Source organism: Anser brachyrhynchus (assembly GCF_964034855.1).
Source record: "Anser brachyrhynchus genome assembly, chromosome: 1".
In the NCBI taxonomy this organism is placed as follows: Eukaryota; Metazoa; Chordata; class Aves; order Anseriformes; family Anatidae; genus Anser; species Anser brachyrhynchus.
The window spans coordinates 183,026,221-183,051,389 of record NC_137694.1 but is presented as its reverse complement, the minus strand read 5'-3'; the positions used below and the strand labels follow the sequence as shown (position 1 = coordinate 183,051,389).

The 25,169-nt window shown below is 40.1% G+C and overlaps 1 protein-coding gene across 7 annotated transcripts; it reads left to right on the top strand.

Moving 5' to 3' along the window:
- Positions 1 to 885: 885 nt before the first annotated feature.
- RCBTB1 (RCC1 and BTB domain containing protein 1) lies at positions 886 to 24,798 on the top strand. 7 transcript variants are annotated; one of them, XM_080607889.1, is made up of 13 exons: positions 892 to 1,150; positions 6,407 to 6,557; positions 7,230 to 7,380; positions 7,863 to 8,029; positions 10,694 to 10,852; positions 11,898 to 12,005; positions 12,946 to 13,088; positions 14,726 to 14,779; positions 15,969 to 16,159; positions 19,271 to 19,397; positions 19,877 to 20,028; positions 20,675 to 20,805; positions 23,852 to 24,798. In XM_080607889.1, exons 1-13 carry the CDS (start codon positions 909 to 911, stop codon positions 23,990 to 23,992), a joined length of 1,917 nt encoding a protein of 638 aa, XP_080464015.1. In that variant the 5' UTR covers positions 892 to 908; the 3' UTR covers positions 23,993 to 24,798. The 7 variants fall into 7 exon arrangements, with proteins under 7 accessions (XP_080464020.1, XP_080464016.1, XP_080464015.1 ...); XM_080607891.1 differs by having other exon boundaries at positions 894 to 1,150; positions 6,387 to 6,557; XM_080607892.1 differs by lacking the exon at positions 892 to 1,150 and adding an exon at positions 1,409 to 1,548 and having other exon boundaries at positions 6,387 to 6,557.
- The last annotated feature ends 371 nt before the right edge of the window (positions 24,799 to 25,169 follow it).

Sequence of the window (25,169 nt, the reverse complement as noted above, 5' to 3'; positions counted from 1 at the left end):
AGGGCCTGAAGCACAAGTCCTGTGAGGAGCGGCTGATGGCACTGGGGGTGTTTAGTCTGGAGAAGAGGAAGCTCAGGGGAGAGAGACCTCATTGCTCTCTGCAACTACCTGAAAGGAAGGTGTGGGGAGCTGGGGGTCGGCCTCTTCTCACAGGTAACTAGTGACAGGACTAGAGGGAATGGCCTCAAGTTGCGCCAGGGGAGGTTCAGGTTGGAAATGAGGAGACATTTCTTCTCAGAAAGAGCAGTCAGGCACTGGGACGGGTTGCCCAGGGAGGTGGTGGCGTCACCGTCCCTGGGGGTGTTCAAGGAAAGGTTGGACGTGGTGCTTAGGGACGTGGTTTAGTGGGTGACATTGGTGGTACGGGGATGGTTGGACCAGATGATCTTGAAGGTCTTTTCCAACCTTAATGGTTCTGTGATTCTATGAAATTGGGTACCCCCAAAGATAGGTTGATGCTTCTAGCGGGTTCTACCCTACTGCTTCATGCTGCAGATCAGCCAGTTCCTCGCTCATAGCACGAGGCCCCAGCAGCCTTATGACCCTGTGCATAGCCGGGAAAGCAAGTAAATTTTAAGAAAAGCGGAAGCCATTTCCTGGCAACAGCTTCAAGTAACAAAAGATCCCCCTCGGGAGGGCCGTTCTCCAATCTTCCTTTTCCTGGATCCTCCCCAGCAGCTCTGCCTCCCGCCCGGCCTGCAGGCACAAACACACAGGGAGCCGTAGAGAGATATAACCCGCAAATATTAACTTTAATAACACATCAGAACCGGGTAGCACACAGTGAGTTTCCAGAGGCCGCCTCGAAGCGGGTTCTGGCGGCGAGGAGGGGCCGCCGGGGCACCGCCCCCCGGGCGAGCTGACAAGATGGAGGGGCAGCGGGGGCGGGGGGGGGAGCGCGTCACGTGATGCAGAGGGCTCGGGGCAGCTCTCGCAGGCGGCTGCGCTCCCGTGCGCGCTGCCGCGCGGCGGCCCCGTTAACGGCTGCAACGGCCGTAACGGGCGTAACGGCTGCAACGGCTGCAACGGCTGCAACGGCCGTAGCGGCCGCGGCTGTGGCGAGCGCCGACAACCCCGGCGGCGGAGGCGCTGTGGAGGGAGCGGCGGGCGGAGGGACCGCGGGGGGGCTCGCGGAGGATGCGGCGGCCGGGTGAGCGGCGCCCCGAGGGGCCGTGAGGTGCTGGGCGGCGGGAGGAGGGCGCAGCCCTCGTGTAACCGCGGGGCACGGGGCAGGCTGCCTGCCTGCAGCCCTGCCCGGCTCCCTCGGAGCCTTTTTGGTTGGTTTCCGGATTGGTGTTTGTGTGTTCATCCTTCTCATCCGCTTCCTGAAGGCAGAGAGGTCGAGCGTATTGGGATAACCGGGGCTCAACGTCCCCCCCCCCCCCCCCCCCCCCCCCGGACGTTATATAATAATTAATCTCTTCAGGCGTTGCTACAATTCTAAATGCAAAAGGAGTCTTCGCTTTTTCTCTTTAAAGGGATTTCCAGTGCTCTAATTTAGCTTAAATGACCTCTTTTGGGAAGCATCCTGCAGCCTATTGACAGAAGGTAAAGTGGACCTGCATCCGAGGAGTGGGGTTGTGAGGGAGGCATTGCGAATGGAAATGTGTTTGGAGCACAAAGTTGGTTAGGAAAATTAGTGTTTGGGAGAGGCAGTAAGTCTTTGGAGCCCTGATATGTATGTTTTCCTTTGAACGTTTATTTCTGTATGCATCACATTGAAATGTAGGTGGTTTTCTTAGAAGATATACGGAGTGAATGGCTTCAGTAAGTTGCATTAATGGTTCAGGTAATTATTTAAAAAAAGCATATTGTGGCTATAATCGTACTTTTGTTGAGGTGGTTGGATGGCTGTCATCCTTGTAAGGTGTTTTGTTTTTTGTTTTTGGTGTGGTTAAAACAATCTGATACTCAATAGAGTTCATATGTGTGCTGATTTTCTGCATGTTATCTCCTTTCAGCCAGTTGCTCAAAGCAAACAGGAGGACTGCTTCTCAAGATCTTACATTAACATGTTTGTCTTTCCCTGTATTGCACATAAAAGGCATCTAAAAATAAATCACCAGCATGCGGAGGTTTGAACATATTGTCATAAGAATCTCGCCTTATGTAAGGTCTTAGGAAAGTAAGTTGAGGCTCATGATTTCGGGGAATGTAATATCTTTTTGTTGGCAGGGAGCAAGTCACAATAAAGTCACTTAGTTTCTGCATCTGATTAACATCAGCACTATGTATTGTTTCCCTGTTATTTCTCAATACTGAAATACGAGATTTTCTTAAAAAAAAAAAAAGGGCAAACAGGAGAAAGCATAGGGAAGACTACCCGGATGTCTGGGATTTGGTTGTTTCTTAATTGAGGTGTACTTGAAAAGATTGGCGGACTTAATCCCTTTTTTTGTCTTTCTTAAACTAGACATTCCAGCTTTTGTGTTCTTGCTGCAGTTTGATTACTGTAGACCAGGAGGGGAAATGAAGGCCTGAGCCTGCGATTTCTTTCTGTGCAGGAATTAAGTCTGCCCAGCTAGAATCAGCTGCAAAATTGGAGCCAGAGGAAAGAGTGAAACAAACATAAAATTATCTTCAAATAATCTTTACAGTAAGGGGATAATCTGAGTAGCTAATGCGAGTTTTTTGTTGCAATGACAATTGGTACTGTTTTCCCCGTAGGACATTTTTGTTAGGTTACTGTTCTTTCCAGCATGGGATTGTTTAGCTGAACTGTGTAAAACTTTGTCTAACACCATTTAAAAAAAAAACCAACTTTGTGAACATTGTCTTCTGTTTTTTGTTTGGTTGTTTTTTGTTTTCTTTTTCAGGCAGGGATTTGTGTGTGCATAGATGTACTGCTGAGAATCAGCCTGCACATTGTTTCTTTGGAGCTCAGGCCAGTGAGATGTTGAATGCATAGGCGGCAGTTTCGCATAGAATATTTGAAGGGCTTCTGTTTTTGAAAGCATGGGGCTTTTTTGTTGTGAGCGGACCTAGATTCCCACCCTCCCCTCCCCCAATGCTGATGATGCCTTGGAGTTAAATTTCTTTTCCACGCAGTGCGTGGCCAGTTCAGTTTCCTTCTCAGCAAGTCATCCTTTCTTGCTTATTTTTAGCATCACTGAAATTCAAACAATCATCTTTGTTTCTGTTCCTGTTTGTATACTGATATTGTTGGATGACTTAGAAGATGTCAAAGTAGTTAGAAGAGGTGGTGTTGACACAAGCTCCCTCTGCTGGTTGGTTCTGCAGTAGTGCAATACAAACATTAAGTAACGCCGTGCGGTGTATTGTTTATCACTGGTTCGTGCAGCAGAAGTGAGAAGACATTTAAGAGCAGTGGCATACAGTGTTTCCCAGAGCACCAAGTTTAAGTTTGACATCTACACTTAGAAGGCTTTTAATTGCAGAGTTCTCAGGAATATGAATTTTAATTTAGGCGTTGATGTATGCAGATATTCCTTAGAAATGCTGCTGCTGTGTTGCATACAGAATGTTGTAAGGTAATATATTGAGGGAGCTATTTGCGTACAGATTAAAATAACTTCATTCCTTGGGATTCCAGCTGGTACTTTGCTACTCCATTGCGCTTACAAACTTTCCATTAAGGTGCAGTTTTTGCACGGTATGTGGTATAGTGGGCTCCAGGCCTCTACGTGACTTATCAGCAGAAGTAAATAATAAACTTAGCTCTTTTACTGATGTAGTACAGGAAGGGTGAGTGAAGGACGGACGCTGCGTCCCTTTGTGTCACGGCACAGCTGAAGTCTCCTAGATCAGCCTTTCATAGCAAGGAACTGCCCAGAAGAAGCTCCACAGGCACTTTCCCCCCTCATGTTCCAACATCTGCTGGACAGGAATTGAAGGCTTGATTGTGACCTGTGAGAAGCTCGTTGTGAGGTGTATCCTTTTGCAAAGTGTGCAGTATGTCTTAGAGGATGGTAAAATTAACTGAGCTTCTGTTCTGATAACACAGTTACTTTATTGACATCTCCATATATAGTACTATATACACGTGTATATTCCCCAAATATTTTTTTTTCGCATTATAGACCTGTATTTTTGGGTATATTTAAATTGCAAATATCCAACGCTGTTATAGATAAAGGAGGTCTTTTCCAACCTTAATGATTTATGAATGTATGAAAGGAGTGTTAGACCTTCAAAAATCCTGAGGTTCGTCATCTGTGGATAGAGTTCACTGCTCATGTCTTCAGTCTGGGAAGTCTCGTGTACTTGAAAGCCTCTTTTTTGTAGAATGGTATGAGTTTGTCTGACAAGGTACCCAGCTGAGCTTTGAGGTGTGGGCAATGCAGTATAACTCACCATAGATTTTGGAAGTGCTTGGAAAAATCTCCTCGAAGAGGAGCGGTTAATTGAATCATGTAGTCATGGAAAATAAGTGAATCATGTAGTCATGGAAAATAAGTCAAGTGGATTAAACACCTAGTGCAAAGGTCGGAAAGGGAGAGATAAAGGAGCACATTTTAATGTGGTTACCTCTAGAGCAGAATAGGTTCTAACTGTGCTGTAAAACTTTGATGTTATTTACTAGGATATTATCCATCAAAATAATGCTTTGTATTCATGCCTTAAATGGGCATCATGTGTTAAAAAGAACTTTAATGAAGAAATTTTTTTTTTCTTAATGTCCAGTCCATGATGCATTTGTGCCTTGTCGACTGTGTTACGTAGGGCAAATTATGTAGGTATGGTCAGAATGGACCAAGTCAGAACCTGGTATGCTCAGAAGAACAAGACATTGCTGTCTTTAAACATGTAACACTATACATTAATTTAAAGGTTTGCCAAAGTGAGACAACAAATCTTAACAGCTAGCTCATGTGAGTTTGTAACTGGAGTAGAAATTAAGAAGGCTTAAATGCATTCAAATCTGTGTAGAATGTGATGTGATCAGGTGGGTTTTCAAAAGCTGCTCTACAGACACATTTATTATGAATGTGCCATCTGGAGGCTTCAGGTATTTTCAAGACTTGCTTCAGCTGTGAAACATAAAGTGAAGTTATGCTCTTAGTGAGAGATGTGGGTGCCTAGAGAGCAGAGCTGGATTTGTTGGAGCAAAGTTAAACTTGATAAATATGCAAGGTCAGGTTTTTGTTTGCTTTTTCCTACACACATCTCCACTGATCTCAATGTTTCACAAACTACTTTTTTTCTTAATAAAAATTACCCCCCTCCTTCCAAACCAACCAAACAAAATAAAAAATAACGAAAAAGAACACTGCACTGAACATCTTGCATTGCAGGATTCACTGCGGGTCTTGAATAAAGAATCTGAACTGAAACTTTCTGAAACTTTGCCTTGGTAGTCTGCACAGTTCTGAGAACCAAGCATCAGAAGCAAAAGCATCTGGAGCAAACAAATGAAAAGGAAAGACCTGAATGTTGAGGAGAGGATTGCACCTGGATGGAGCTATGTTTTTTATCATTGAACGATCTCTTAGCCTTCATTTTATGGTGGTTTATTGTGATTTGCATCATGCTACTGACGTTCTGTGGGATTCTCCACTGAGAGCTTTCTGGGTTTCAGGAAACTTGCTGATGACCCTGAAAAAGTATTTTAGATCGTCAGTGGCAGAATCCCTTGAGGCTATAAGTAGTTATAATTTTTATGTGCAGGACTGAAAGCCTCAATAAGCTCTGTAGGTCATGTTGATTGGCAGCTTTGTTCTTGAGCTGGTGCAATTTTCCTGGGGAAACTAAGAAGCATTGTGTAAGGATGGATTACACACATGTATGTTCACTGAGCCATGATGTCTACCTACAGTCATCTCCTTCCAGCGTTTAATGTGGTCCAGCTTGTTTCTACATAACAAATGACCACAATTTCATTTAATCACTTTTTCTCCAATTTTTCACTGCTTAACAGTACAAACTAGTAAGTTAATTTCGTGCTTTTGTGGCCTCTCAAACAGTTTTTTGACCGTAATAGCAACTTTTGATTACACAAGATATGACATGTTTGGTTCATATGCCCAACAGTCCTACCTTTGTTTATTTGCATACACTTCAACAACTTTTGTACGTAGTATATGCAGGAATACCAGCTGAAATTCTGAAATCCACTCTGCCACCGGGGGGTATTTGCTATATCACAAACTTTATTAAAAGTTTGCTTGCATAATGGTGGTTGTTCAGTAGTACTGAATACAGTTGCCTCATATATCCAGTTAAGAAAAGATTGTGCTTCTAATGTCCTATCCCAGTGACTTGCTGTTTGTATATAATTTGTATATTATTACATATTTCATACAGAATAGAATATTGCGCTCTGAGGCGTTGATGAAGATGTCTTTTCTCTCATTTAAAGGAAATTATCTTACTGCCTGTTGATGAAAGTATAAAATACACTTTTTGATAACATTTTTTTATTACAGCGTTGTCATCTTACTTGTAGAAACTTCATGAGACACAGTAACATCATGGTGGATGTAGGAAAGTGGCCAATATTTACCTTACTGTCACCTCAAGAAATAGCATCTATTCGGAAAGCATGTGTATTTGGTACATCAGCCAACGAAGCTATATACATAACGCACAATGACGAGGTAAGGCTCTAAGAAAATGGAACAAATAACTCCCAATTAGTTCGTTTCAGAGTCTGCAGAGTATTTTAGTTAATAACTTTGTAGAAGCACCATGTGAACTTAGTATGTTTCAAAACATGTTGGATTTAACTTGTAATTACTTTTTTAGTCTTTTATGAGGACAGTACAGATGGAGTATTTAGAAAACTTAGAAATGACAAAGGCCAGGATTCAGAAACTTGGTGTGAGTTAACATTGTGCTGTTGAGATGAAACAAGCCACATGTTCTGGGATGTATTAATGAGAGGATTTATTGTGAGGATGTGTAGAGCAGGATTTTTTTTTTTCCAACTCTTACTCAAATCTGTAGGATTGAGTCCCCTGTAGTATAACCACGGCTGCTCTTTACAAGCCACATTTAAAGGACGGTAGTGTTCCACTTTCATAGTTGTGTACTTCTTATAGCGCAGTTCCTTTCAGGCCAGCACAGATCTGAAGCATTCAGACGCATTAGTTAATTCCTAAAGTGTCCTGGTGCTCACATTTGAGCTTGTTAACTTCCGTGAGTGAAGTCTTTGCTTCTCAGGAGTCCATGGCAAAACTCTGCTGTGTTTTTGTGCAGGCCTGGATATCACCACATCTGTGCGTAGCTGCATATAAGTCACTTGAAATCAGTCTTCCTGTGTTTTTCAGGTGTTTGCTTTCGGACTGAATTGCAGTAATTGTTTGGGAACTGGAGATAATCAGAGCACGATAGTACCAAAGAAATTAGAAGCCTTATGTGGAAAGAAGATTTCCAGTCTCAGTTACGGAAGTGGACCACATGTTGTACTTTGCACTGAAGGTAGGAAATCAATGTTTAATAGGGAAGCACAAGTTACAGATTTAAGTTCTGCGTAGCTTAAGAAGAATGGGTTAAGAGGCAATTGCATGAATTTATTAATTGGGTAATGCACACTAAGGGGTTCTCATTGGTCTTAAGTGGAGCCACATATATTCTGCAATAACTAAAGTAAGTTTCCCTTACACCTCCGTTATGTTGCAACTCTGTAGAATTTTACAATACCATTTATGACATACTTGATTTTACCTGTGCGCTTTTCCTGTATCTCTCCAGTAATCTGGTCATACTGTGATATGTAATAGTTGTACACAAGGTACATAATCTTTCAGCATGTGAAGGATTCTTGTAATAAGAGGATTCCTTCAATTTTTTTTTGCTCCTTTTACTTTCAAGATGTCCTTCTCTAAATTCTTACGATTCTGTTTATCTTAATTCCCTTGGAATCTGTGATGATTTTATCACAAACTTAAATGTTTTTGCAGATGGTGAAGTATATGCGTGGGGACATAATGGTTACAGCCAGCTTGGGAATGGCGCAACCAACCAGGGCATTACTCCTGTTCAAGTCTGCACAAATCTGTTAATAAAGAGAGTGGTGGAAGTAGCTTGTGGCTCTCATCATTCCATGGCGTTATCAGCTGATGGGGATGTAAGTTGAAACCTGTTCAAATCTCTTAATTTCCATCTTGAACGAATAGTGCAGGTGACTGCAGTCTGAAGCTCTCTCTCCATAGTGTAGTTACAAGATAACCTTTTCTACTGCTGCCTCAAGCTAGGGTGTCCTTTCCTTCAGAGCAGACTTGAAAATAACCCTGAACAAATCGGAGGAATGATAGGCTAGTAAATGTTTGTCTTTCATTTGTTGTATGTCTCTGTGATGAGACCAGAGAGGTGTGCCACTTACACGTGGAAGAATCTTTGTAAGGTGCCAAACTTGGGATTACTACTTGCTTTGCAATTCTAATATTTGAGGGGTGTGTTGAGTTGTCTGTATTCCAGTTAGCCTTTAGTCTGTTTCCTGCAGTCTTCGTGATTTCCACACTGGTATAGGGGAAAGAACGTTGCTTTGCACATCTCTGAATACTTTTGTGTATAGCTACTGAAAGAGCATTTGTTTTATATCCCAAATCTGCTTCGTGCTATTTGTTTATGTGGCTTGAGGCGATGTGTCATGGGAAACATGTTCAGCTGGTTTCCAGTCGGTCAGATTTGACCAATGTGTGTCTCTGATTTCAGGTATGTTACTGCATGGGAGAAAGCCTGGTTCAGCTCTGATCTTATGGGGGAAAAAAAGTTAATTTTAGAACCTTCCTAAGCGTGAAAATGGAAACAATTCTTTCTGTGCTGGTAATAGGAGCACATCTGTGTTTTGGTGCAGTGTGGAGTCATACTGCATTGGTTAATGCAGTCAGTAATCGGTGTCTTTGGGGTAAGAAACAGACACTGGGTTAGTTTTATTAGTCTGCGTTGTATCTCTGTGAGGGAGCCTGTGTTTAGGAAAGATCTTCACGCTGTCATGTTTGATGACAAATGGTGAAATGATCAAATTTTATTTTTTGTGTGGGAAGGCAGGAATGTTCATGTTTTAGTTTAACTAATGTTGTCAGCTGCTGTGTGGTAGCTGCCTGCAACGGCCGTGCTGTCTTTTATAATATAACATGCTTGAAATCTCAGTGGAAGAGGGGAAGCTTCTTTGTATTTACCATGGAGCTGATATTTGCAGCTGGCTTGCCGTGGTGGCTAGTTAATGTACTATAAATCCATCCCTTGTGTACTCTGCAGTATCTTAGTCTATTTGTGCTGGGAGGTTTTATCTGTTTCAAAATTAATTATATTGAAAGCAGTGAAATGTTTTAAATGGAGTTTTATTTACGGAAACATTGGGCTGCAGAAAACCTTGTGACTTGATCTGGAGTTTCAGAGAGGCACTGAATTTGGAAGTAGTCATGGAAATACTTGGCATAATTGATTTGTACGGTTAGGTCAGTCCAACTTTAATGCAATGCAAACAAAAAAAATCATTAAGACATTCATGCTCCTCTGAAAGAGGAAACTCGTAAACTGTTTGGCATTTTGACCTACCTTCTGAGTTAACTTCTCCTTACTTTATTTTCCTATTATTAAAATACATTTTATAGATCAAAATAGTTATAACCCTCCTCAGGTATTCAGTAGGAATGATGACCTGGCAAATACAAGTAACAAAAAACAAAGAACTGGTGTTTTTTCTTTTCATATTAGGCATGGCAAATGAATTGTGGGTTGTTTTTTGGGGGGAAGTGGGGGTGAGAGGGAAGGTTGTGTTTTGTTTGTTTCTGATGTCTGAGTTTTGGTTTGGTGTTGTGGTAAACTGGCACCCTAGGATATGCAGACTTTACATAAGGGTATATCTGTCAGCGAGCTTTCACGTGACTGGCACGTCTGTGGCGGGTATTTAAGTTTTGTTATGGTTAAATATGGGCTGATAAAACTAGCCACTGACAACTCTTGAAAGATAGAAAGAGGTATGATGACTGTCCGGCTATATCCTGTGGGAGTATCGCCATGGGGGTCGACAAGCCCCGTGGTTGGTGATAACATTGGACTCAATGATGATGAAGCCATGAGGAATGTAAACAACTTAGAAGGAACAAAGAAGGGTGATCCAGGAGACCCCTTGCTGTCTCAAACTGCTTGTTCTCCAACCGTTCAGATATGGAAGGTGCTAAATGTTTGCTGTTGATGGGCAAAGTTGTTAACCAATGAATATTTAGTGGGAAAGTACCGCTTGTGGAGCTAATGTAGAGCTATAAGAAGGGAGCTTGTGCTCTATAAAGTGGTAGTTGAAGTTATTGATGCCTAAACAGACCCTGGTGTCCATGTGGTCGTTACACCACAATAACCTAGATCAGAGTTTTCTAAAGAGAATGAAATACCTGCAAAGCAGGGACTTCTTCATGCTTGTGTGATGGTGGGAAAATGAATGCAAGCACAAGTGTTATTTGATACGCAAGTCCACTCTTTGTACTCTTTGTACTCTTTGTCTTCTAGTCCGATTTATGTTTTACATGGAAGTACATTCCTTGTGTTGCCTGTAGTCAGATGCTCCAGTTCCATAGTAGGAAGCTGAAAAAGTGCTGTGTTCATGTTTCCTAGGTCAGTCCTGTTGCTCTTCATTAATTTTCAATAGTTGAAAATTATCTTAAGCATCTTAGCTAGTTAAATAGGATAGTTTATATAATCTCATCCTGACTATAATGAGATTATAATTTATTGCTGTCATTACTATTCTTAAGGCTTAAACTACATTTTTTTTCTTTGTTTTTATTGACAGCTATATGCTTGGGGCTATAACAACTGTGGTCAAGTTGGATCTGGATCTACAGCAAACCAGCCAACTCCTCGTAGAGTCTCAAACTGTTTACAGGGTAAAATGGTAGTTGCCATCGCTTGTGGTCAGACCTCCTCCATGGCTGTAGTAAACAATGGCGAGGTAAGTATTGCTGTGTTCTCACATTCTCTCTCTCTCTTACATAATTTAAGAGGTTAATGTCTGAGCACGGAATATTGGCTGGTACGGATTACTCAGGTTAGAGTATGTATTGGTAACTACTGTGAGACCGCTTTAGAGAAACTGTGCTATTAACTAGAGATCCTGTCTTTGCAGTAAACCTTGCTTCTTATGACAAAGACTATTAGAACAAGATTTTTACTGGGCCTGCATCTGCAAGAATTTTAACAGTTGTATTAAGCATGAGTCATTAAGCGTTATTTCAATATATTTCAGTAGGTTCTTGAACATACATCTTGATTAGATTTTTGAAAGCTGCACAAATAAGTAGTTAATCTTTCTGCAAGAATACAATGAATGATCCTGGTTCTTGAGCACATTGCTTAACTGCCAGCTACAAAAACAAAGCAAGCTTTTGAACATTGCCCTAGTATTGTGCAACTGTTCCATTCCACATAAGAAATTTACGATTTGAACTTGCCTTTAGGTATGAACTGTAACCTCAAATTTACTATATCACACCACATTTGGAGCATATAGCATTTTCTCGTGACAGGAGGGACTGTAAAGGTCCCTGAGGTTGAGATGAGCTTTTGTTGTACCTAATTCTGTCTTGATTTGTCTACTATGACAGAGCTAAAGGAAAAATTGGAGCTAAACTGGGGGCTTCAACTTAAATTAATCCGATAGATGATCAGCTGGTTAGAATAACTTTTATTTTTAAAAAAAAAAAAGTCAACTGAAAATGTTCACACAAATTTTTGGTGCATTGTAAGTTTTATTGCAAAAGTTCTAGTAATTCAAAGATGAATATATTTTAGAAAGCTTCTTTAAAAAGTAGCACAGGACTGAAGTTGAATATAGTTGATTGTTGCAGTGTACTTAGTATCTTTCAGTCTTAATATCTCTTGAAATAGCGTATAGTTCTTTAAAAAGATGTACGATTTGGACTAGTGCTTAATGCTAAGTCTTAAATATGCTGCACTCCTAGAGTAGTGGCTTAATTTTGTTTTCTTTTTGCAATCAGGTTTATGGCTGGGGTTACAATGGTAATGGTCAGCTAGGTCTTGGAAACAATGGCAATCAGCTAACACCGTGCAGAGTGGCAGCATTGCATGGTGTGTGTATACTCCAGGTATGTCTAATGCAGAAATAGAGAATGCATTTATGTTTCTAGAATCTGTTAAAACTGTATCTTTGGAATCTGTACCTGCTTCTAGATTTCACAATTTCAATGCTGAATTTATTTGGCTCCTTCAAACTATGTTAGGCTTATAAAAAAAAAAAAATACAAGTAAGCTGTGAAGCACTTGCTTTTGTAAATCTGAATGATCTGAATTTGGCTAGTGTGACTAAGTAAATTATGCTATCGTTAAAAATTGCATTTTTGTTACAAAGCAAATGAAATATCCTAGGCAAATATAAAAAATTAAGGAGAACTAGAAAACTAAGATGCTCAAATTTAGATTCTACATCAGTATTCTAATCAGCCCTTTAGGCGTGGCTGATGACGGTCACAGTGGTTTTCATTTCATTTAAAAAACAAGAAGTTTTCATGTTTTTTTTTCCAAGGTTGAACAGGTTAAGGGCTCTGTTAACTTTAGACCTGCAGCTCTCAAAGCTTATATAGTGAACATCAAATTCTCAAATTATTTCAGAGTTGATAATGAAGTTCACTGTTTGTGCGAGGAGTCTGCAGCTGAAAGCAAGTAAAGTCTGGGGAGACTTAGCAGGATTTCTATAGAATATTATGAAATTAAGATTCAAAAAATAAGAAACTGGCAATTCCTGTAGGAAAAGACTTACTACGTTTTATATATGTTTAGACCATATTGTATATTTTTTAGGAGGAGTAACCAACGAATGCTAAATTAACGAAGTTGAAGCTGGGAGTTTCCCAGTTGTTACTGTTAATGTATCTTGTTCTAGCTTTAAGTACTGAGAAATAACACGTTCTAGTACTAAATAAAGAATGGCTGGGGTATCTAATATCGGCTAGACTAAGGTATGCGTGCAATGATTGTGTTTCTTCTCTTTTTTTTGTTCAGTAGTAATGCTTATACATTCACTTACAGATTGTCTGTGGCTATGCACACACACTAGCACTATCAGATGAAGGTGTGCTCTATGCCTGGGGAGCTAACACTTATGGGCAGCTGGGAACTGGCAATAAAAGTAACCAGCTAAGTCCAGTGCAGATCATGATGGAAAAAGAAAGGTAATCTTCCTGAAGCTGTTTCTGGGTTGATATGTCTAGGCATGTTACGCAGTCTCTAGTGTTGGAAGCATGTGAGTTTGGGGTTTGGTGGGTTGTATTTTTATTGATAATGTTAAAATTCCAGGAAAGGATGGTAACTTACTGTTTACTATAGACTGAGTGCTTTTTGCTATCTGTAATGATTATTGAATGTAAACATTTTATACTTACCTGACACTGAAAATAATGAATGACTGTTAGGCTATTCTAAATATGATTCCTTTGATCAAAACTTTTGAGCTATAAAATCAATAAGCCAAGCTTTTAAGCTGTATTGAGGACCACATTAAAGGGGTGGTGGGAGGAGGAGTGACACATGAAGAAAAATCAATTTTCTGAAAGGCTTTCTGAGTAACAGCCAACCATGGAAACAGAACTCAATTTGCAAAGATTGCTAGAGCTATGGGTAGACAGTACCACTCTTGTCAGTGGTAGCAGTTAGCAGTTTCTCAGGTAACATGTATATATGCTCTTAGTTTCCTGGACTCGCAGAAGATTCACCCTTGTCTACCCTCTTTCAGCACCTTTATCATCATATTTAGGACAGAAATCCTATGGCTCTTCTGCTGTTCACCTACAAACTTGGACCCCAGTCCTGTTCTCTGGACCCATGTGCATACCTGTAAATAAACGTGCTTCAGTTTGGAAGCCTTGTAACCTATAAGTCCCTTAACTTGTAAATCACTTAAATTATAATTTCCTTTTAACTAGGAAACACTTGTGGCTGTTTTTTCTACTCCATTTCCAGTTTTATATAAATAGAAAATTTATCTATGAAAGATGTCATTTTATAGATCTGAAGTGTCTTTCTGGGAAGTCATCCCTATTTTTTCCTGTTTTTCATGTTTAGCCTTAAATGAAAAGCTGCACAATGCTGAGATTATTTAAGGGTTTATAAATGATTGGGGGGAAGGGGGGTGTGGAGTTGAAATAAAGGAAGTAACCATCACAGTAGAAACCACGAAGGCAAGGCTCACTTGTCTGTGGAAGAAGTGACACTAGCAAAGTGAAATGAAATTATTTTTTTTTCAAGTGCTAGAAGGAAAGTGTGTATACTTGCAATGCATCAGCTTTCTTAATGACTCATTTCTTGAGTGAAAGAAGGGGAATTGTTGCATTTAGAATTGTATGTGAAGTCAAATGTGGGATTATAATAAAAGCGGCAGTTGTTCAGTGACTAAAGGAGGGAGAAAATATCATTGAACTTCTGCTTGGAGTCCAAGGGAGGGAGAAGTCACTTGAACTTACTCATCTTGCTTGACTTGACTCCCTTGGAAACAGTGCTATTAAGTGGGTGAGCTGACATTTCCCATGAAGCATATTAATGCTTCTCTTGGTCCTTTCATTTATGTAACTCTTTTGACATTTATGCATGATGTCTCTGACAGTTCCTTGGGAGGTGGCATTCGATGTTATTTTGAAGAATTTTGCACATATAGTTTAAAAGGAACTTCTAAACTTAGCGTTGTGTTAGCTTGGAGGCACAGTTATGAAGGTACACTTCTGAATTTTGATGGGTATATACTTAATGTGCTGTACACTTAACTCTACGTATCAAGTATAGTATAGTTATTCTTAAAAAAATCTGTTCTGCTAAGGGAAGAAAATTCGGAGAAGAACGCTTTCGTATTGCTGGATAGCTATAATGAAATGTAAGTTGCCCATAAAATCGTGACTTTATGATGTTTCATGCAGCGATGCTAGAAGGTCTCAATGTTGCTTAGAGCTAGAGATACTGTTCTGTAAGGGAATAAGCACTTTCATATGTATGAGCTTAGACTGTTTGGAAAGACATTTGTCGCGCTTGATCTGTTTTGTTTTTTCATTTAATTATTATAAACACAAAGCACACGGAAGCCTGGAATCCTCTCTTTTTAAACATGTGGGGAAAACCAGGAAAGCACAGCTTTTACTTCTGAGCTAACTCTGGAACTTCTCCAGAATTTTGCTTAGTATCTGAACAGGGACACTGGAAACATCTTGGCAGTCCTTTTAACAGAATGTGGTTCTTCTTGGTTCTTGTAATGCTTCAGATAGTGAGGTAGGGATTGCGTGGACAATGGGAGAACAAAATAGGTAAGTCTGCATCAATAGCTCTAGTATTTTAAGGAACTTGGGGGAGGGGGGGGTTGAAAATACTATGTAGATTTTACTTAAAGTAATGATAGCTCTTCAGGAATGAGGAGTTAAGCGTGTGTATTCACCTCTCCTCAAATGAAACTTTGTCCAAGCAAAAATTATGTTCCAAACAGTTTCAGCATTGATGAGATGAAATTAACAGCAAAATACAAAGTCAGAAACTCGGGCAGTAGATTAATTTCTGCCTACATACAAAAAACATATTAAAGGAGGGGCAGAAGCATTGGGTTTATTGAAAAATACATAGGATTTTAATCTCAAAATGAGAGAATTTTTTACATCCGTTTGAAAGAAGTTTTGTAAAATGCTCTGTAAAATCACAGTAGTCTTAACTTTGCAGACCGTTCCCTAGCTGGAAGCTTTGTAAGATCCATAAGCATTTATCAAGGAGAATAAGTATCTGATAGGTTTTAAAGGTGGGGTAGACTTTTTCCTTCTTACGGTTATGGGAGAAAAGGAGGAATGTCAACAAAAAATGACATTATCAAAGCAATACCTGATTACAGTAAAACCTACAAGTACTATGGAAATGTCATTGCAATTCTTAAATATTGATCTGTTCAAACAGAATCACGTTCATGCATGACAAAGAAGTACCGGAGTGTAGATACATAGCTCACTTGCTGTTATTTTGGTGTGGCATTTGGGAGGTCACTTGGTTCCATACCTTTAAGTATCTTACAAGGTTTCTTCTGTTTGCAGGGTTGTGGAGATCGCAGCCTGCCACTCTGCTCACATTTCGGCTGCCAGGACCCAGAGTGGCCAGGTGTACATGTGGGGCCAGTGCCGCGGCCAGTCTGTGGTCCTTCCCCACCTCACTCACTTTTCCTGCACTGACGATGTGTTTGCTTGCTTTGCTACCCCTGCCGTTATGTGGCGTCTTCTGTCAGTAGGTGAGAACAAGCTTTGAGTTGAAGCCAGTGCTCTAGAAGCCAAATAACTTTGGTTTAATTATTCTTATAAAATGTGCTTTCATATTATAGTCTCTGTGCATGTGTGTAGTGGTTAGCACAGCATACTGCTTCTGTGGCAGGATGGTTCTTGCTTTTAGGAGAACTGGCAATTAAAACTAGCTCTTCTAGCTAGGGTCTGTGTGGTTTGGTTGCGGTTTTTTTTTTGGTTATTTTCTTTCTTCTGAAGAAAAAGTCAACTTCAGCCAAGGATTTGGAACAGTGTTAACAAGTTTTTTTGCAAACAAACAACTAGAGAGCCCTGTTGTACCGCTGTACTATGAATATTGTCCATTTCCTTTGTTTGTATTGTTTGAGCTCAGGACAGGGAAGGACTTCTAGATCATCAAATGTAACTTTTTATTCTTAAAATTATTTCTGCTTGGAATACTGCTCCTGACTTTTGTTTCTGTAGTTTCTAATAACTTTGAATTCTAGGTGTTGTCTTTAGCTTTTCCTTCTTAGTAATTACTCTTCCAATATGAATGTGAAAGAGCAAATCCCTTTGTGTTTCTTGTTAAGGAAGTAAAATGACAGGATTCCAAGTTTCCTTTCTGTGACATGATTTCTTAAGCTGATTTAGTTTGATATTCCTCAAAGCCAGTCAGATTTATAAGTAACAGTCTGTGTATAGCAAGATCCTAGTATCATTTTTTCTTTTGGAACTATGTTCTTATGCAGCCTTGAAATACCCTTCATGAGGCAGTGTCTATGACCAGCTCATATGCCCAAGGCATTCTTCTTGGTTATCTTTGATTCACATACTGCTAATTCTTACTTGACCCAAAATATGCCATCCAGTGCTTAGCTTGCACATCGTGCTTATTGGTTTTTGTCTTAGATCTTCCACTTCAGTCCTGAAGATCATCTAGGCCGTCTAATCTGTCTTCATGTTGACAACAAATCCAAACGTTGGTAGTTCCTGTAGAGAGCTAGTGCTGGGGAGGGTTTAGATCTTAAGTAACTTTCTTTCAAACTCAGACTTTTTATCTTCGCATGTGGCTTTTCTGTCTGTAGCTAAGAATTCCTCTCCTAATCCGGCTTTTCCATTGTAACTTCTCATTTAGCTTGTTTTCACAAGTATAAAGGTCCAGATAACAGCATCTCATCTGTAGAGGAAAACTGGAAAATTTTACCAGAGAGAGATTAGCTTGAAATGATCTGCCTCAGGGTAAATCCAAGTCTTGTTTGTTTTTTTCCCCTACTTCTTCAATTCTCTAATCCTGGGGAATGTGTGTTACTCTTGCCCTCTGTAGACGTGTGATGATTATCTTGGTCTATTGTCTTCAGCTAGTAGTGAAGGCTCTTTAAATGACATCTTCCCAGATGCAGTCGCTTTCAGTTCCTTAATTTTTATGAAGTATTCCCAGGTTGATCATAACAAGGTATTTGAGTCTTGTTTCTGTATTTTAATTCTTACTGGCCTTCAGGGATTATTCTTCTCTTAACCTGATAATCGTAATTACTGAATCTTTACATCAAAAGCATTAATTTAGGGACAGTTTCAATCTCCTTCCTGTATAATCTTTCCATCTCTTTTATTCTTATAGGTTTAAATTTTAAATAGGTTTTATTCTTAAAGGTTTAAAAAAACTTTTTTTTTCTTCGTGAAAGCTAACTGCATAAAGGTTATCATTCTACTTTCATTTATGATGGCTTTGCCAAATGAAAGATAAATCTGCCACTCAGGATTGACTGTGGTGAAGTTCAAATCTGCAGCCTTCTTTGAGGAATGAATTTAAGGTATTTGGGGTGAAAGTTGATCATCAGCATAGCTTAAGATAAGCTGATGACCTTGAAAAAAATCACATGAGCAGGTGAAGGGGGATTGGAGTGTGGTTTGTTTAGCTCTGATGAGATGCCAGTTTGTGAATGATCCATGCAGAGTGAACCAAAGGAGTTTTTTGGCAGAAACATAACTTGTCTGTTAAAGCAATTTGTTTTAACTGTGTGTGTGTATATTAAGTACCAGCTAATTTAACTGCTGCTAATGGTGAAGAGTAGTTGTATTGTATATGGATGAACAGTCCACAGTCCTGAGGGACACAGGAGACAGGCCACATCCCATCAGAGCGGAACTGCCTTTTGGAACTGCCTTTTTTTCCCCTCTTTCTCATGCTATGCTGCCTAGAGGCTGTGTGTTGAAACTCACTTGTGAGGTGCATCAACAAAACCATCAACTAGTGGGTTAAAGTTAAGTTTCCTAAAACTTTGGAGTTCTTGCTTTACTACAATTCTTAGCCAGCTTGTGCTGCAAATCTAGGATTTCTAGAGAGACAGAACGGGACATCTCTGACCTTAATGTTAAGAACTGTCGAAGAGCTGTAATCACACAATTTTAATGCACTTCCAAAATTGCAGAAGCCCTGTGTCCTTGATTGTAGGTAGAGTTCTTGCTACAGTCTCTCTTCTTGTAGCACTGCTGTTGGATTTTGTGTTGTCATAATTGACTGACAAACTGAGGTAGCCTGCAGGTTGTTTGTTAAGGTCTTTGCCAGGGCTCACTAACATGATCTGTGTCTGCTCTGCTGGCACAAAAGTGGCCAACTGGTGACGTTTTCTTACTCTTCAGGCTCAGGTCACAGTGTGTCTGTATGTGCCTCATTTCTCAAGTGAGCTGTAGCTGTAGGTGATGCTATAGACTCCATTTACCACCAGTTTGCAGACTGGTCCCTCTTGGTGTAATCCAGGCAGTGGTGCTGAGCCCAGCTGACCTGGCACTTGCCCTGAAGGGCCGCCAGAAGGCTGGTAATTTCATTGGTGGTCCCCATGTGGAGAGTGAGAAAGCAAGTTCTCCAGGTCCTTTGGGTCCTGGGTAATGAGCTGGAACAAGGACTGCTGCCACTGCTGCGTGGAGCTGTTGTGGAGCTGTCCTTGCCAATGGAAAAGGGTAATGGAGCCAGTCATTCTTCCAGACTCACCCAGTGGAACCATGGTCCTGACCTATTTTCCTTCACATGCTGTTACTTGAATAGCTAGCTTTACTTACAGTGACGCATGTGTTCTGTTTAAGATGCTTAACGTGTTTTGTTTGTTTAAAAATTGTTTCTCCAGAGCATGAAGAGTTTTTAACAGTAGCTGAGTCTCTGAGGAGAGAATTTGACAGCCCAGAAACCTCAGACCTAAAGTTCCGTGTAGAGGGGAAGTACATCCACGTTCACAAAGCTGTTCTGAAAATCAGGTAGAGGTCGTGTTCCACAGCTCCTGTTTAAATACAATAACCTCTGTATTCCATCTGAGGGGAGGGAAGAAAGTAAGTGGTGGGGAGGGACCCTAAACCTGCAACACATATTATTAACTGTGTCTGTAATCACTTTAAATGATTATGGAAGGAGTTGAATCAAAATTCTGCCTTAAAATGGTCCCTATTCAGTCTTCACTGAGCCTATATATGTTATTCCCAGAATAATAAATCATGTTAAACTAGTCTGATTGCAGTGCATACACAGATGGTTTTGTAGCATAGGTCAAATTAGAGTTCTATCTTGATGCATAAGTTTAACAGAGCACTAAAACCAAAATGTGGACCATTTGCTGTGATGGCATATAGTAAAATATTTGGGGCTGTTGCAGAGCGCACCAAATACATAGTTCGGGGGAACTGTAACATAACATTCATGTGTACATACAGATGTTCCAGATGATGTCTCTGTCTCTTAGGTGCGAACACTTCAGAACCATGTTCCAGTCGTACTGGAATGAGGATATGAAGGAAGTGTTAGAAATCGACCAGTTTTCTTACCCTGTGTATCGTGCCTTTCTTGAGTACTTGTACACAGACTGTGTTGACCTTCCGCCTGAAGACGCGATAGGTATTGCTTATGGTCTGATCGTGTTAGACAGCAGCCTCCAGGCAAACTGAGAAGGGGGATGAAAAATAAATGTATTAACGTGGGCTTCTAGTCCTGCCTATAGTGCATTTTACTGGTGATGAATTAAGCTGTCTTTAAAGAAGTGATGCACATTAAGAAATAAACTGTGAGCAGTTTTATTAGTTGGGAGAAAAATGCTGGGTTAGAGTACTTGCGTATATTACTGATTTGAACCAATTATTGGATAATATGAAAGAATCTGTGTGGACATAATATGGGAAACCTTGGTAACAGAGCAAAGAACAAGCTGTAATTCAAGCACAGATTTTTATAGTGGTAACTTTTTGCTCATGTTGTGCCTCTTTTGCAACAGTTCCACTCAAACGTTCAGGTATGCAAAGCAGTGGAACAGATTGTGTATTTACAGAGATTAACAGGATTGTGGCATGCGGTACTAGAAGGCCTTTCTTCCCGTGTGGTGATAAAATACACTTCTGTGAATAGTGACCTACTTGCAAAAAACATGTTATTGCCATATAGAACACTGCACACACAGTATAGACAAAACCTGTACCCAGAGATATATAAATTGTTGAAAAGGCAGAAATAATTACACATGACTAATATGATGGCATTTTAATTGCAGGACTTCTGGATTTGGCTACTTCGTACTGTGAAAATAGACTGAAAAAACTGTGTCAACATATTATCAAGAGAGGAATTACTGTGGAAAATGCTTTTTCATTGCTCTCTGCTGCTGTCAGATATGATGCAGAGGTAAACTTCCAAAGTTCAATTTCTTAAATAGGTGGCTGCTTTCTGACCCTAAACTGGAGGAAAGCAGACAGTCATATTTTTATATAAACTCTCTCTAACCTGCTATCAGATAATGCTGTCTGCCATTTTCAGAGTTTGACAATGTAGCCATTGGAATTACGAGTTTCATTGCAAATACAGGTTTTATATCTTTTTTCCCCCATAAAATGGTACTGAGAAAGTGAACTAGTACACAGATATCAAAAGATAATTTAAGTCACAGGCAGATACTCACCATCTATAAATGTTTGTGTTGCTTAATTCATGGTAAGAGGTTATCATGCTGTGCCAAGCTTCGTGAATTATTATTTTGGGGAGGGAGGGTGATGGGGGGGAAAAGAGGGGAGGTTAAAACACTAAACCTTAAACAAGGGAAAGGTTTAAAAACAAAGCAAAAATCAGAACATTATGAAGAGCGGTTTTGTAAGCCTTGTTTGTAAGGTTGTGGGTTGTGTGTGATGTCACGTGATGGTAGGTTTGGGGTTTTGGCGTGTGGTTTTTGTTTATTTTTTTACTTGCTTAACTACAGTCAAATACACTTTCAGTCTTTTAAAGTACGCTGATGAAATGGCAGGGTAAGAACTCTTTTTATGGACCTAGTACGTTTTGAACATGGAGAAAGTGTGTGAAATGGGAGAAAGGGTAGCAAAACTTTCCTGCAGAATATCCGACTTCAAGACTAGATCACTAACATGCAGTTTTGTGATCAAATGGGTATTCCTGGGACTTCTTCAGCCCTTTGTGTTTGGAATAGTATCTGTGCATCATATTTGCAGCTTTCTTGGTTTTAACTTGCTACTTTAAAGCAGTTTTGGTAAGCAGTAAATGAATACAGCGCTTTTCCTTGCGCTTAATATCTAGCATGCCCTAACTTACTTCAGAGCCTAATAGCGTGTTGCTAGTTTGATGTACCTTACATGAAGGGCTGCCTCAGAGCTGAAGTCATAATTCAGACACCATTGTGAATAAAGATTTCATTGGTGGGAGTTCGTGGAAAATAGGAAAATGTTTTTGCCTTACAGAAGATTGTTTGTGCAATGGGTCTTCAGTATATCACTGATTCTGCTTGTAAAGGGTAGAAGAAATCCAGTTACTGAGCCTTGGCTGTACCTTATTAGCTAAATGAAGTTGGAAGTGAAGTGAGAATGGTTGGCCCAAATGAGGAGAGAATGGGTGACGCTGAGATGTTTTTTATATTTTTTTATATTTTTATTTTTAACTGAAAAAAGTAAGTGGTAGATCCGAGTTTGAAATTGCTTGGCTGACGTAGTTCATTCAAGGGACTGCGTGTCTGGAAGACAACAGTTAGAAGAACCCACTTCACTGATTTAAAACACCCCCATGACATGAAACTCTCCTATACTTTCTTTTGGTGATTGACTGGATTGAAGTGGCTGAAACTAGTTCAGGTTTGGCTTCTTATTGTAAGATTTAAAATAATCACTGGATGTACCTTGTACCTTTTTTCACTTAAGTCTATATTAAGTACAGTTTGCTGGGAGTGCATCCATCTGCAAATAAAATAGTTCTTTATCGAGTTTTAAACTTTCCAAAGTTTCATATTTACAATACAATATTACTGTTACTGTATGCATCTGTTGCGTTGACTTGGTATGTGAGTTTTTAATAAAGCAGTGCAAAATACTGTAATGCGTATGATGTAGTTTTGTTTGAAGTGCCAGTTCCTTCTGTTATTAAAAAGAAAAAAGAAAACCCTCAGTGTTCAGTTCTAATAAGATTGTCGTTTTTTCATTGCACAGATGCCATACAAGTCAAGATCTGCAGCTTCAGAAAGCCTGGTTTTAGGCCAGGACATATTTTTATATCACTGCTGTGTCAAGAACTCACTGGCACACAGTGGCTCTAGCTTTCAGTAATTACTTTTAACTGAAAATATGAATACTAATCAGTCTTTCATACCTCACATGGCTTAAAAGCTCTGAAAATTTTTGTGCCCTACTGCAGTGCCCAGTCTGCTGAGCAGCTAAAGCTAAGGAAGGCTGTGTTCTCGTGTGTGAAGCACTAGTTCCATGAATTTATGAAGCACTCAAGGAACTAGAGCAGGCTGGGGAGCTGATGTTCTGGAAAGGCCGTGGCATCTTCTGTACTGCAGCCCAGCTCTGCACCACAAAAATAGATTTCCTCAACAGTGGAGCTGGAAACAAATAATTCGAGCGGGAAGCGTTCTGTGTCAATGTTATATTGACAACTACTGTCTCTTGTTTTTTAGAAATCCTTTCTCTCTGACATCATGTGGGTGCAATGATGGTGTCTATGAGGCTTTTCTAATCCTTAAATGGAAGGCACTGCACTGTAGGCTTGTACCCAGAGCACGCTTTCTGCAAAAATTGCTCTGCTGCGTTGTTTCACACATGTCCCAAAAATGATTCAGAAGAAACACACTGTGGCACATCTTGTAACCTGGGTCTGCTTGTAATGCACAGAAGGGCCTTCGGCCTACACTTTCCTTCCAGACTACCTAGTAGACACTTCCATCGAGCCTGGTGAATGCACTTCAAGGCTTGACTCAAGTCATAAATTAAGTAGGAAGTCAAGCAGGCTTGTATGTAGACTGGAGTTCATAATACGGAATTAAAGAGCTGAGTTCTCGTAATCCACTGTCCTGGTTATATATTGCATTACCCTAAAATCCGTTTGTACTGGGTTTTGATATTTGTCTGTGAATATAGATGGAACTCTTCAGGCTGGGAAACTTTAAAAATACATATTGCTCAGAATGGCTGGCTCTCGTGACTGCAGCTCTATAGGGAGAACCGAACTGTGGTTATTTTGTCTTTGTAGCCATGTTATGTGGGTAGAATCATTCTTTTCTGTTGCATTTACATAGTAACAGGGGGGTGGGGGGAGGTTGAAAGACACTGGGTTAATTTATTTGTCTAGTTCTCTGTGAAAATAAAGCTTAGAAAGGCATCGGTGCCTGACTGAATGTAACTTTCTGTAATGGAAGAAAGATAACGAGACTTTTTTTTTTCTTTTTTCTGTTTAGGACTTAGAGGAATTCTGCTTTAAATTTTGTGTCAATCATTTGACAGACGTGACACAAACTACAGCATTTTGGCAAATGGATGGTCCCCTGCTAAAGGAATTCATTGCTAAAGCCAGTAAATGTGGAGCCTTTAGGAACTGAAACGAGGCTGTAAGTTATGGGTGTTTGTAGGGTTTTCTGCAGTTACCCTGGGTTGGTGTAACTGCACAGGTGGAAGCAGCAAGCGTTAGTGGCCTCTTGTACTTCCTGTGGAAGGCCACAGCAAAAACTGATGTTCTCTGTGCTCAAGAGTGAGCTGTTGTTAAAATAAATGTTAAGCAAAATACTCACTTGCATTTAGAGTCTGGATGGTGGAACCAGTCCAAGGTTTCAGACAGAAAGACTGCCGCGTGCAGAAGATACCGGGCGTTGGTAAGGACTTTTAGGTGAGGAAATCACACTTGTAGAGCTACCTGTTAATATTTTCAATTTACTACTTGAGGCACTGGCCTTTTGGGATTATGAGCCACTGAACGATGTCACTTAAATCATTAACTCCCTGGGATTATACAGAAGCAAATGGCATGGATATCTTTTATTGCAGCTGCATGCTTGTGAATGACATTGCCATTTGCTGTGTGTAATTAACCAAGTGTATTCGGTGCTGAGAGAAGTGTGCAAAAATAATGTATCCTCAAAGCCTGCAGAAGTGACCCTGAAGAAAGGGGTACCTAGCAGATTGAATCGGAAGTAAAGCTCTGTATGTGAGTATATCTTACTACAAGTTGTAATGTATACTTTGTAATCTGTTCAAGCAATGTTTATAATGGTTAATGGAAGATTTCCCTCTTTGACTTCAGACTATGTTGGTTCCCTTGGAGGGAAAGGGGCACACTGTTCTGAAAGTTCTTTTGTTTAAGTATTGTATAAATTTAAACTACATGTAATAAAATTCACTTTTTTGTACATGTTCAATAGTCAACTTCTTTGAAGAAAATTTCGAGTTTTTGTGTTATGTACAGCACATATGTTGATTTGAATAAAAACACCCCAGTCCTCCCAGACCATGCGTGTGAGTCAGCACAGGCAAGTACCAGGAATGACCCCAGGTTAAAATGCAAAGAGTAAACAGCAGATTTACTTTCATTACCTCGCCAACTCTGAAGCATTGTTTCTGATCCCTTCCTCCTTGCCAGTCCTCTGCTTTTACCCCAGTCCTCCTACTACCACCTGTTACTGATTTTTACTGATCTGACTGTGCTTGACAAATAGCTGTAATCACAATTTCAAATTGCAGCAAAGTTATTTGTAGGCACTAGTGTAGTCCCCAGGGAGTTAC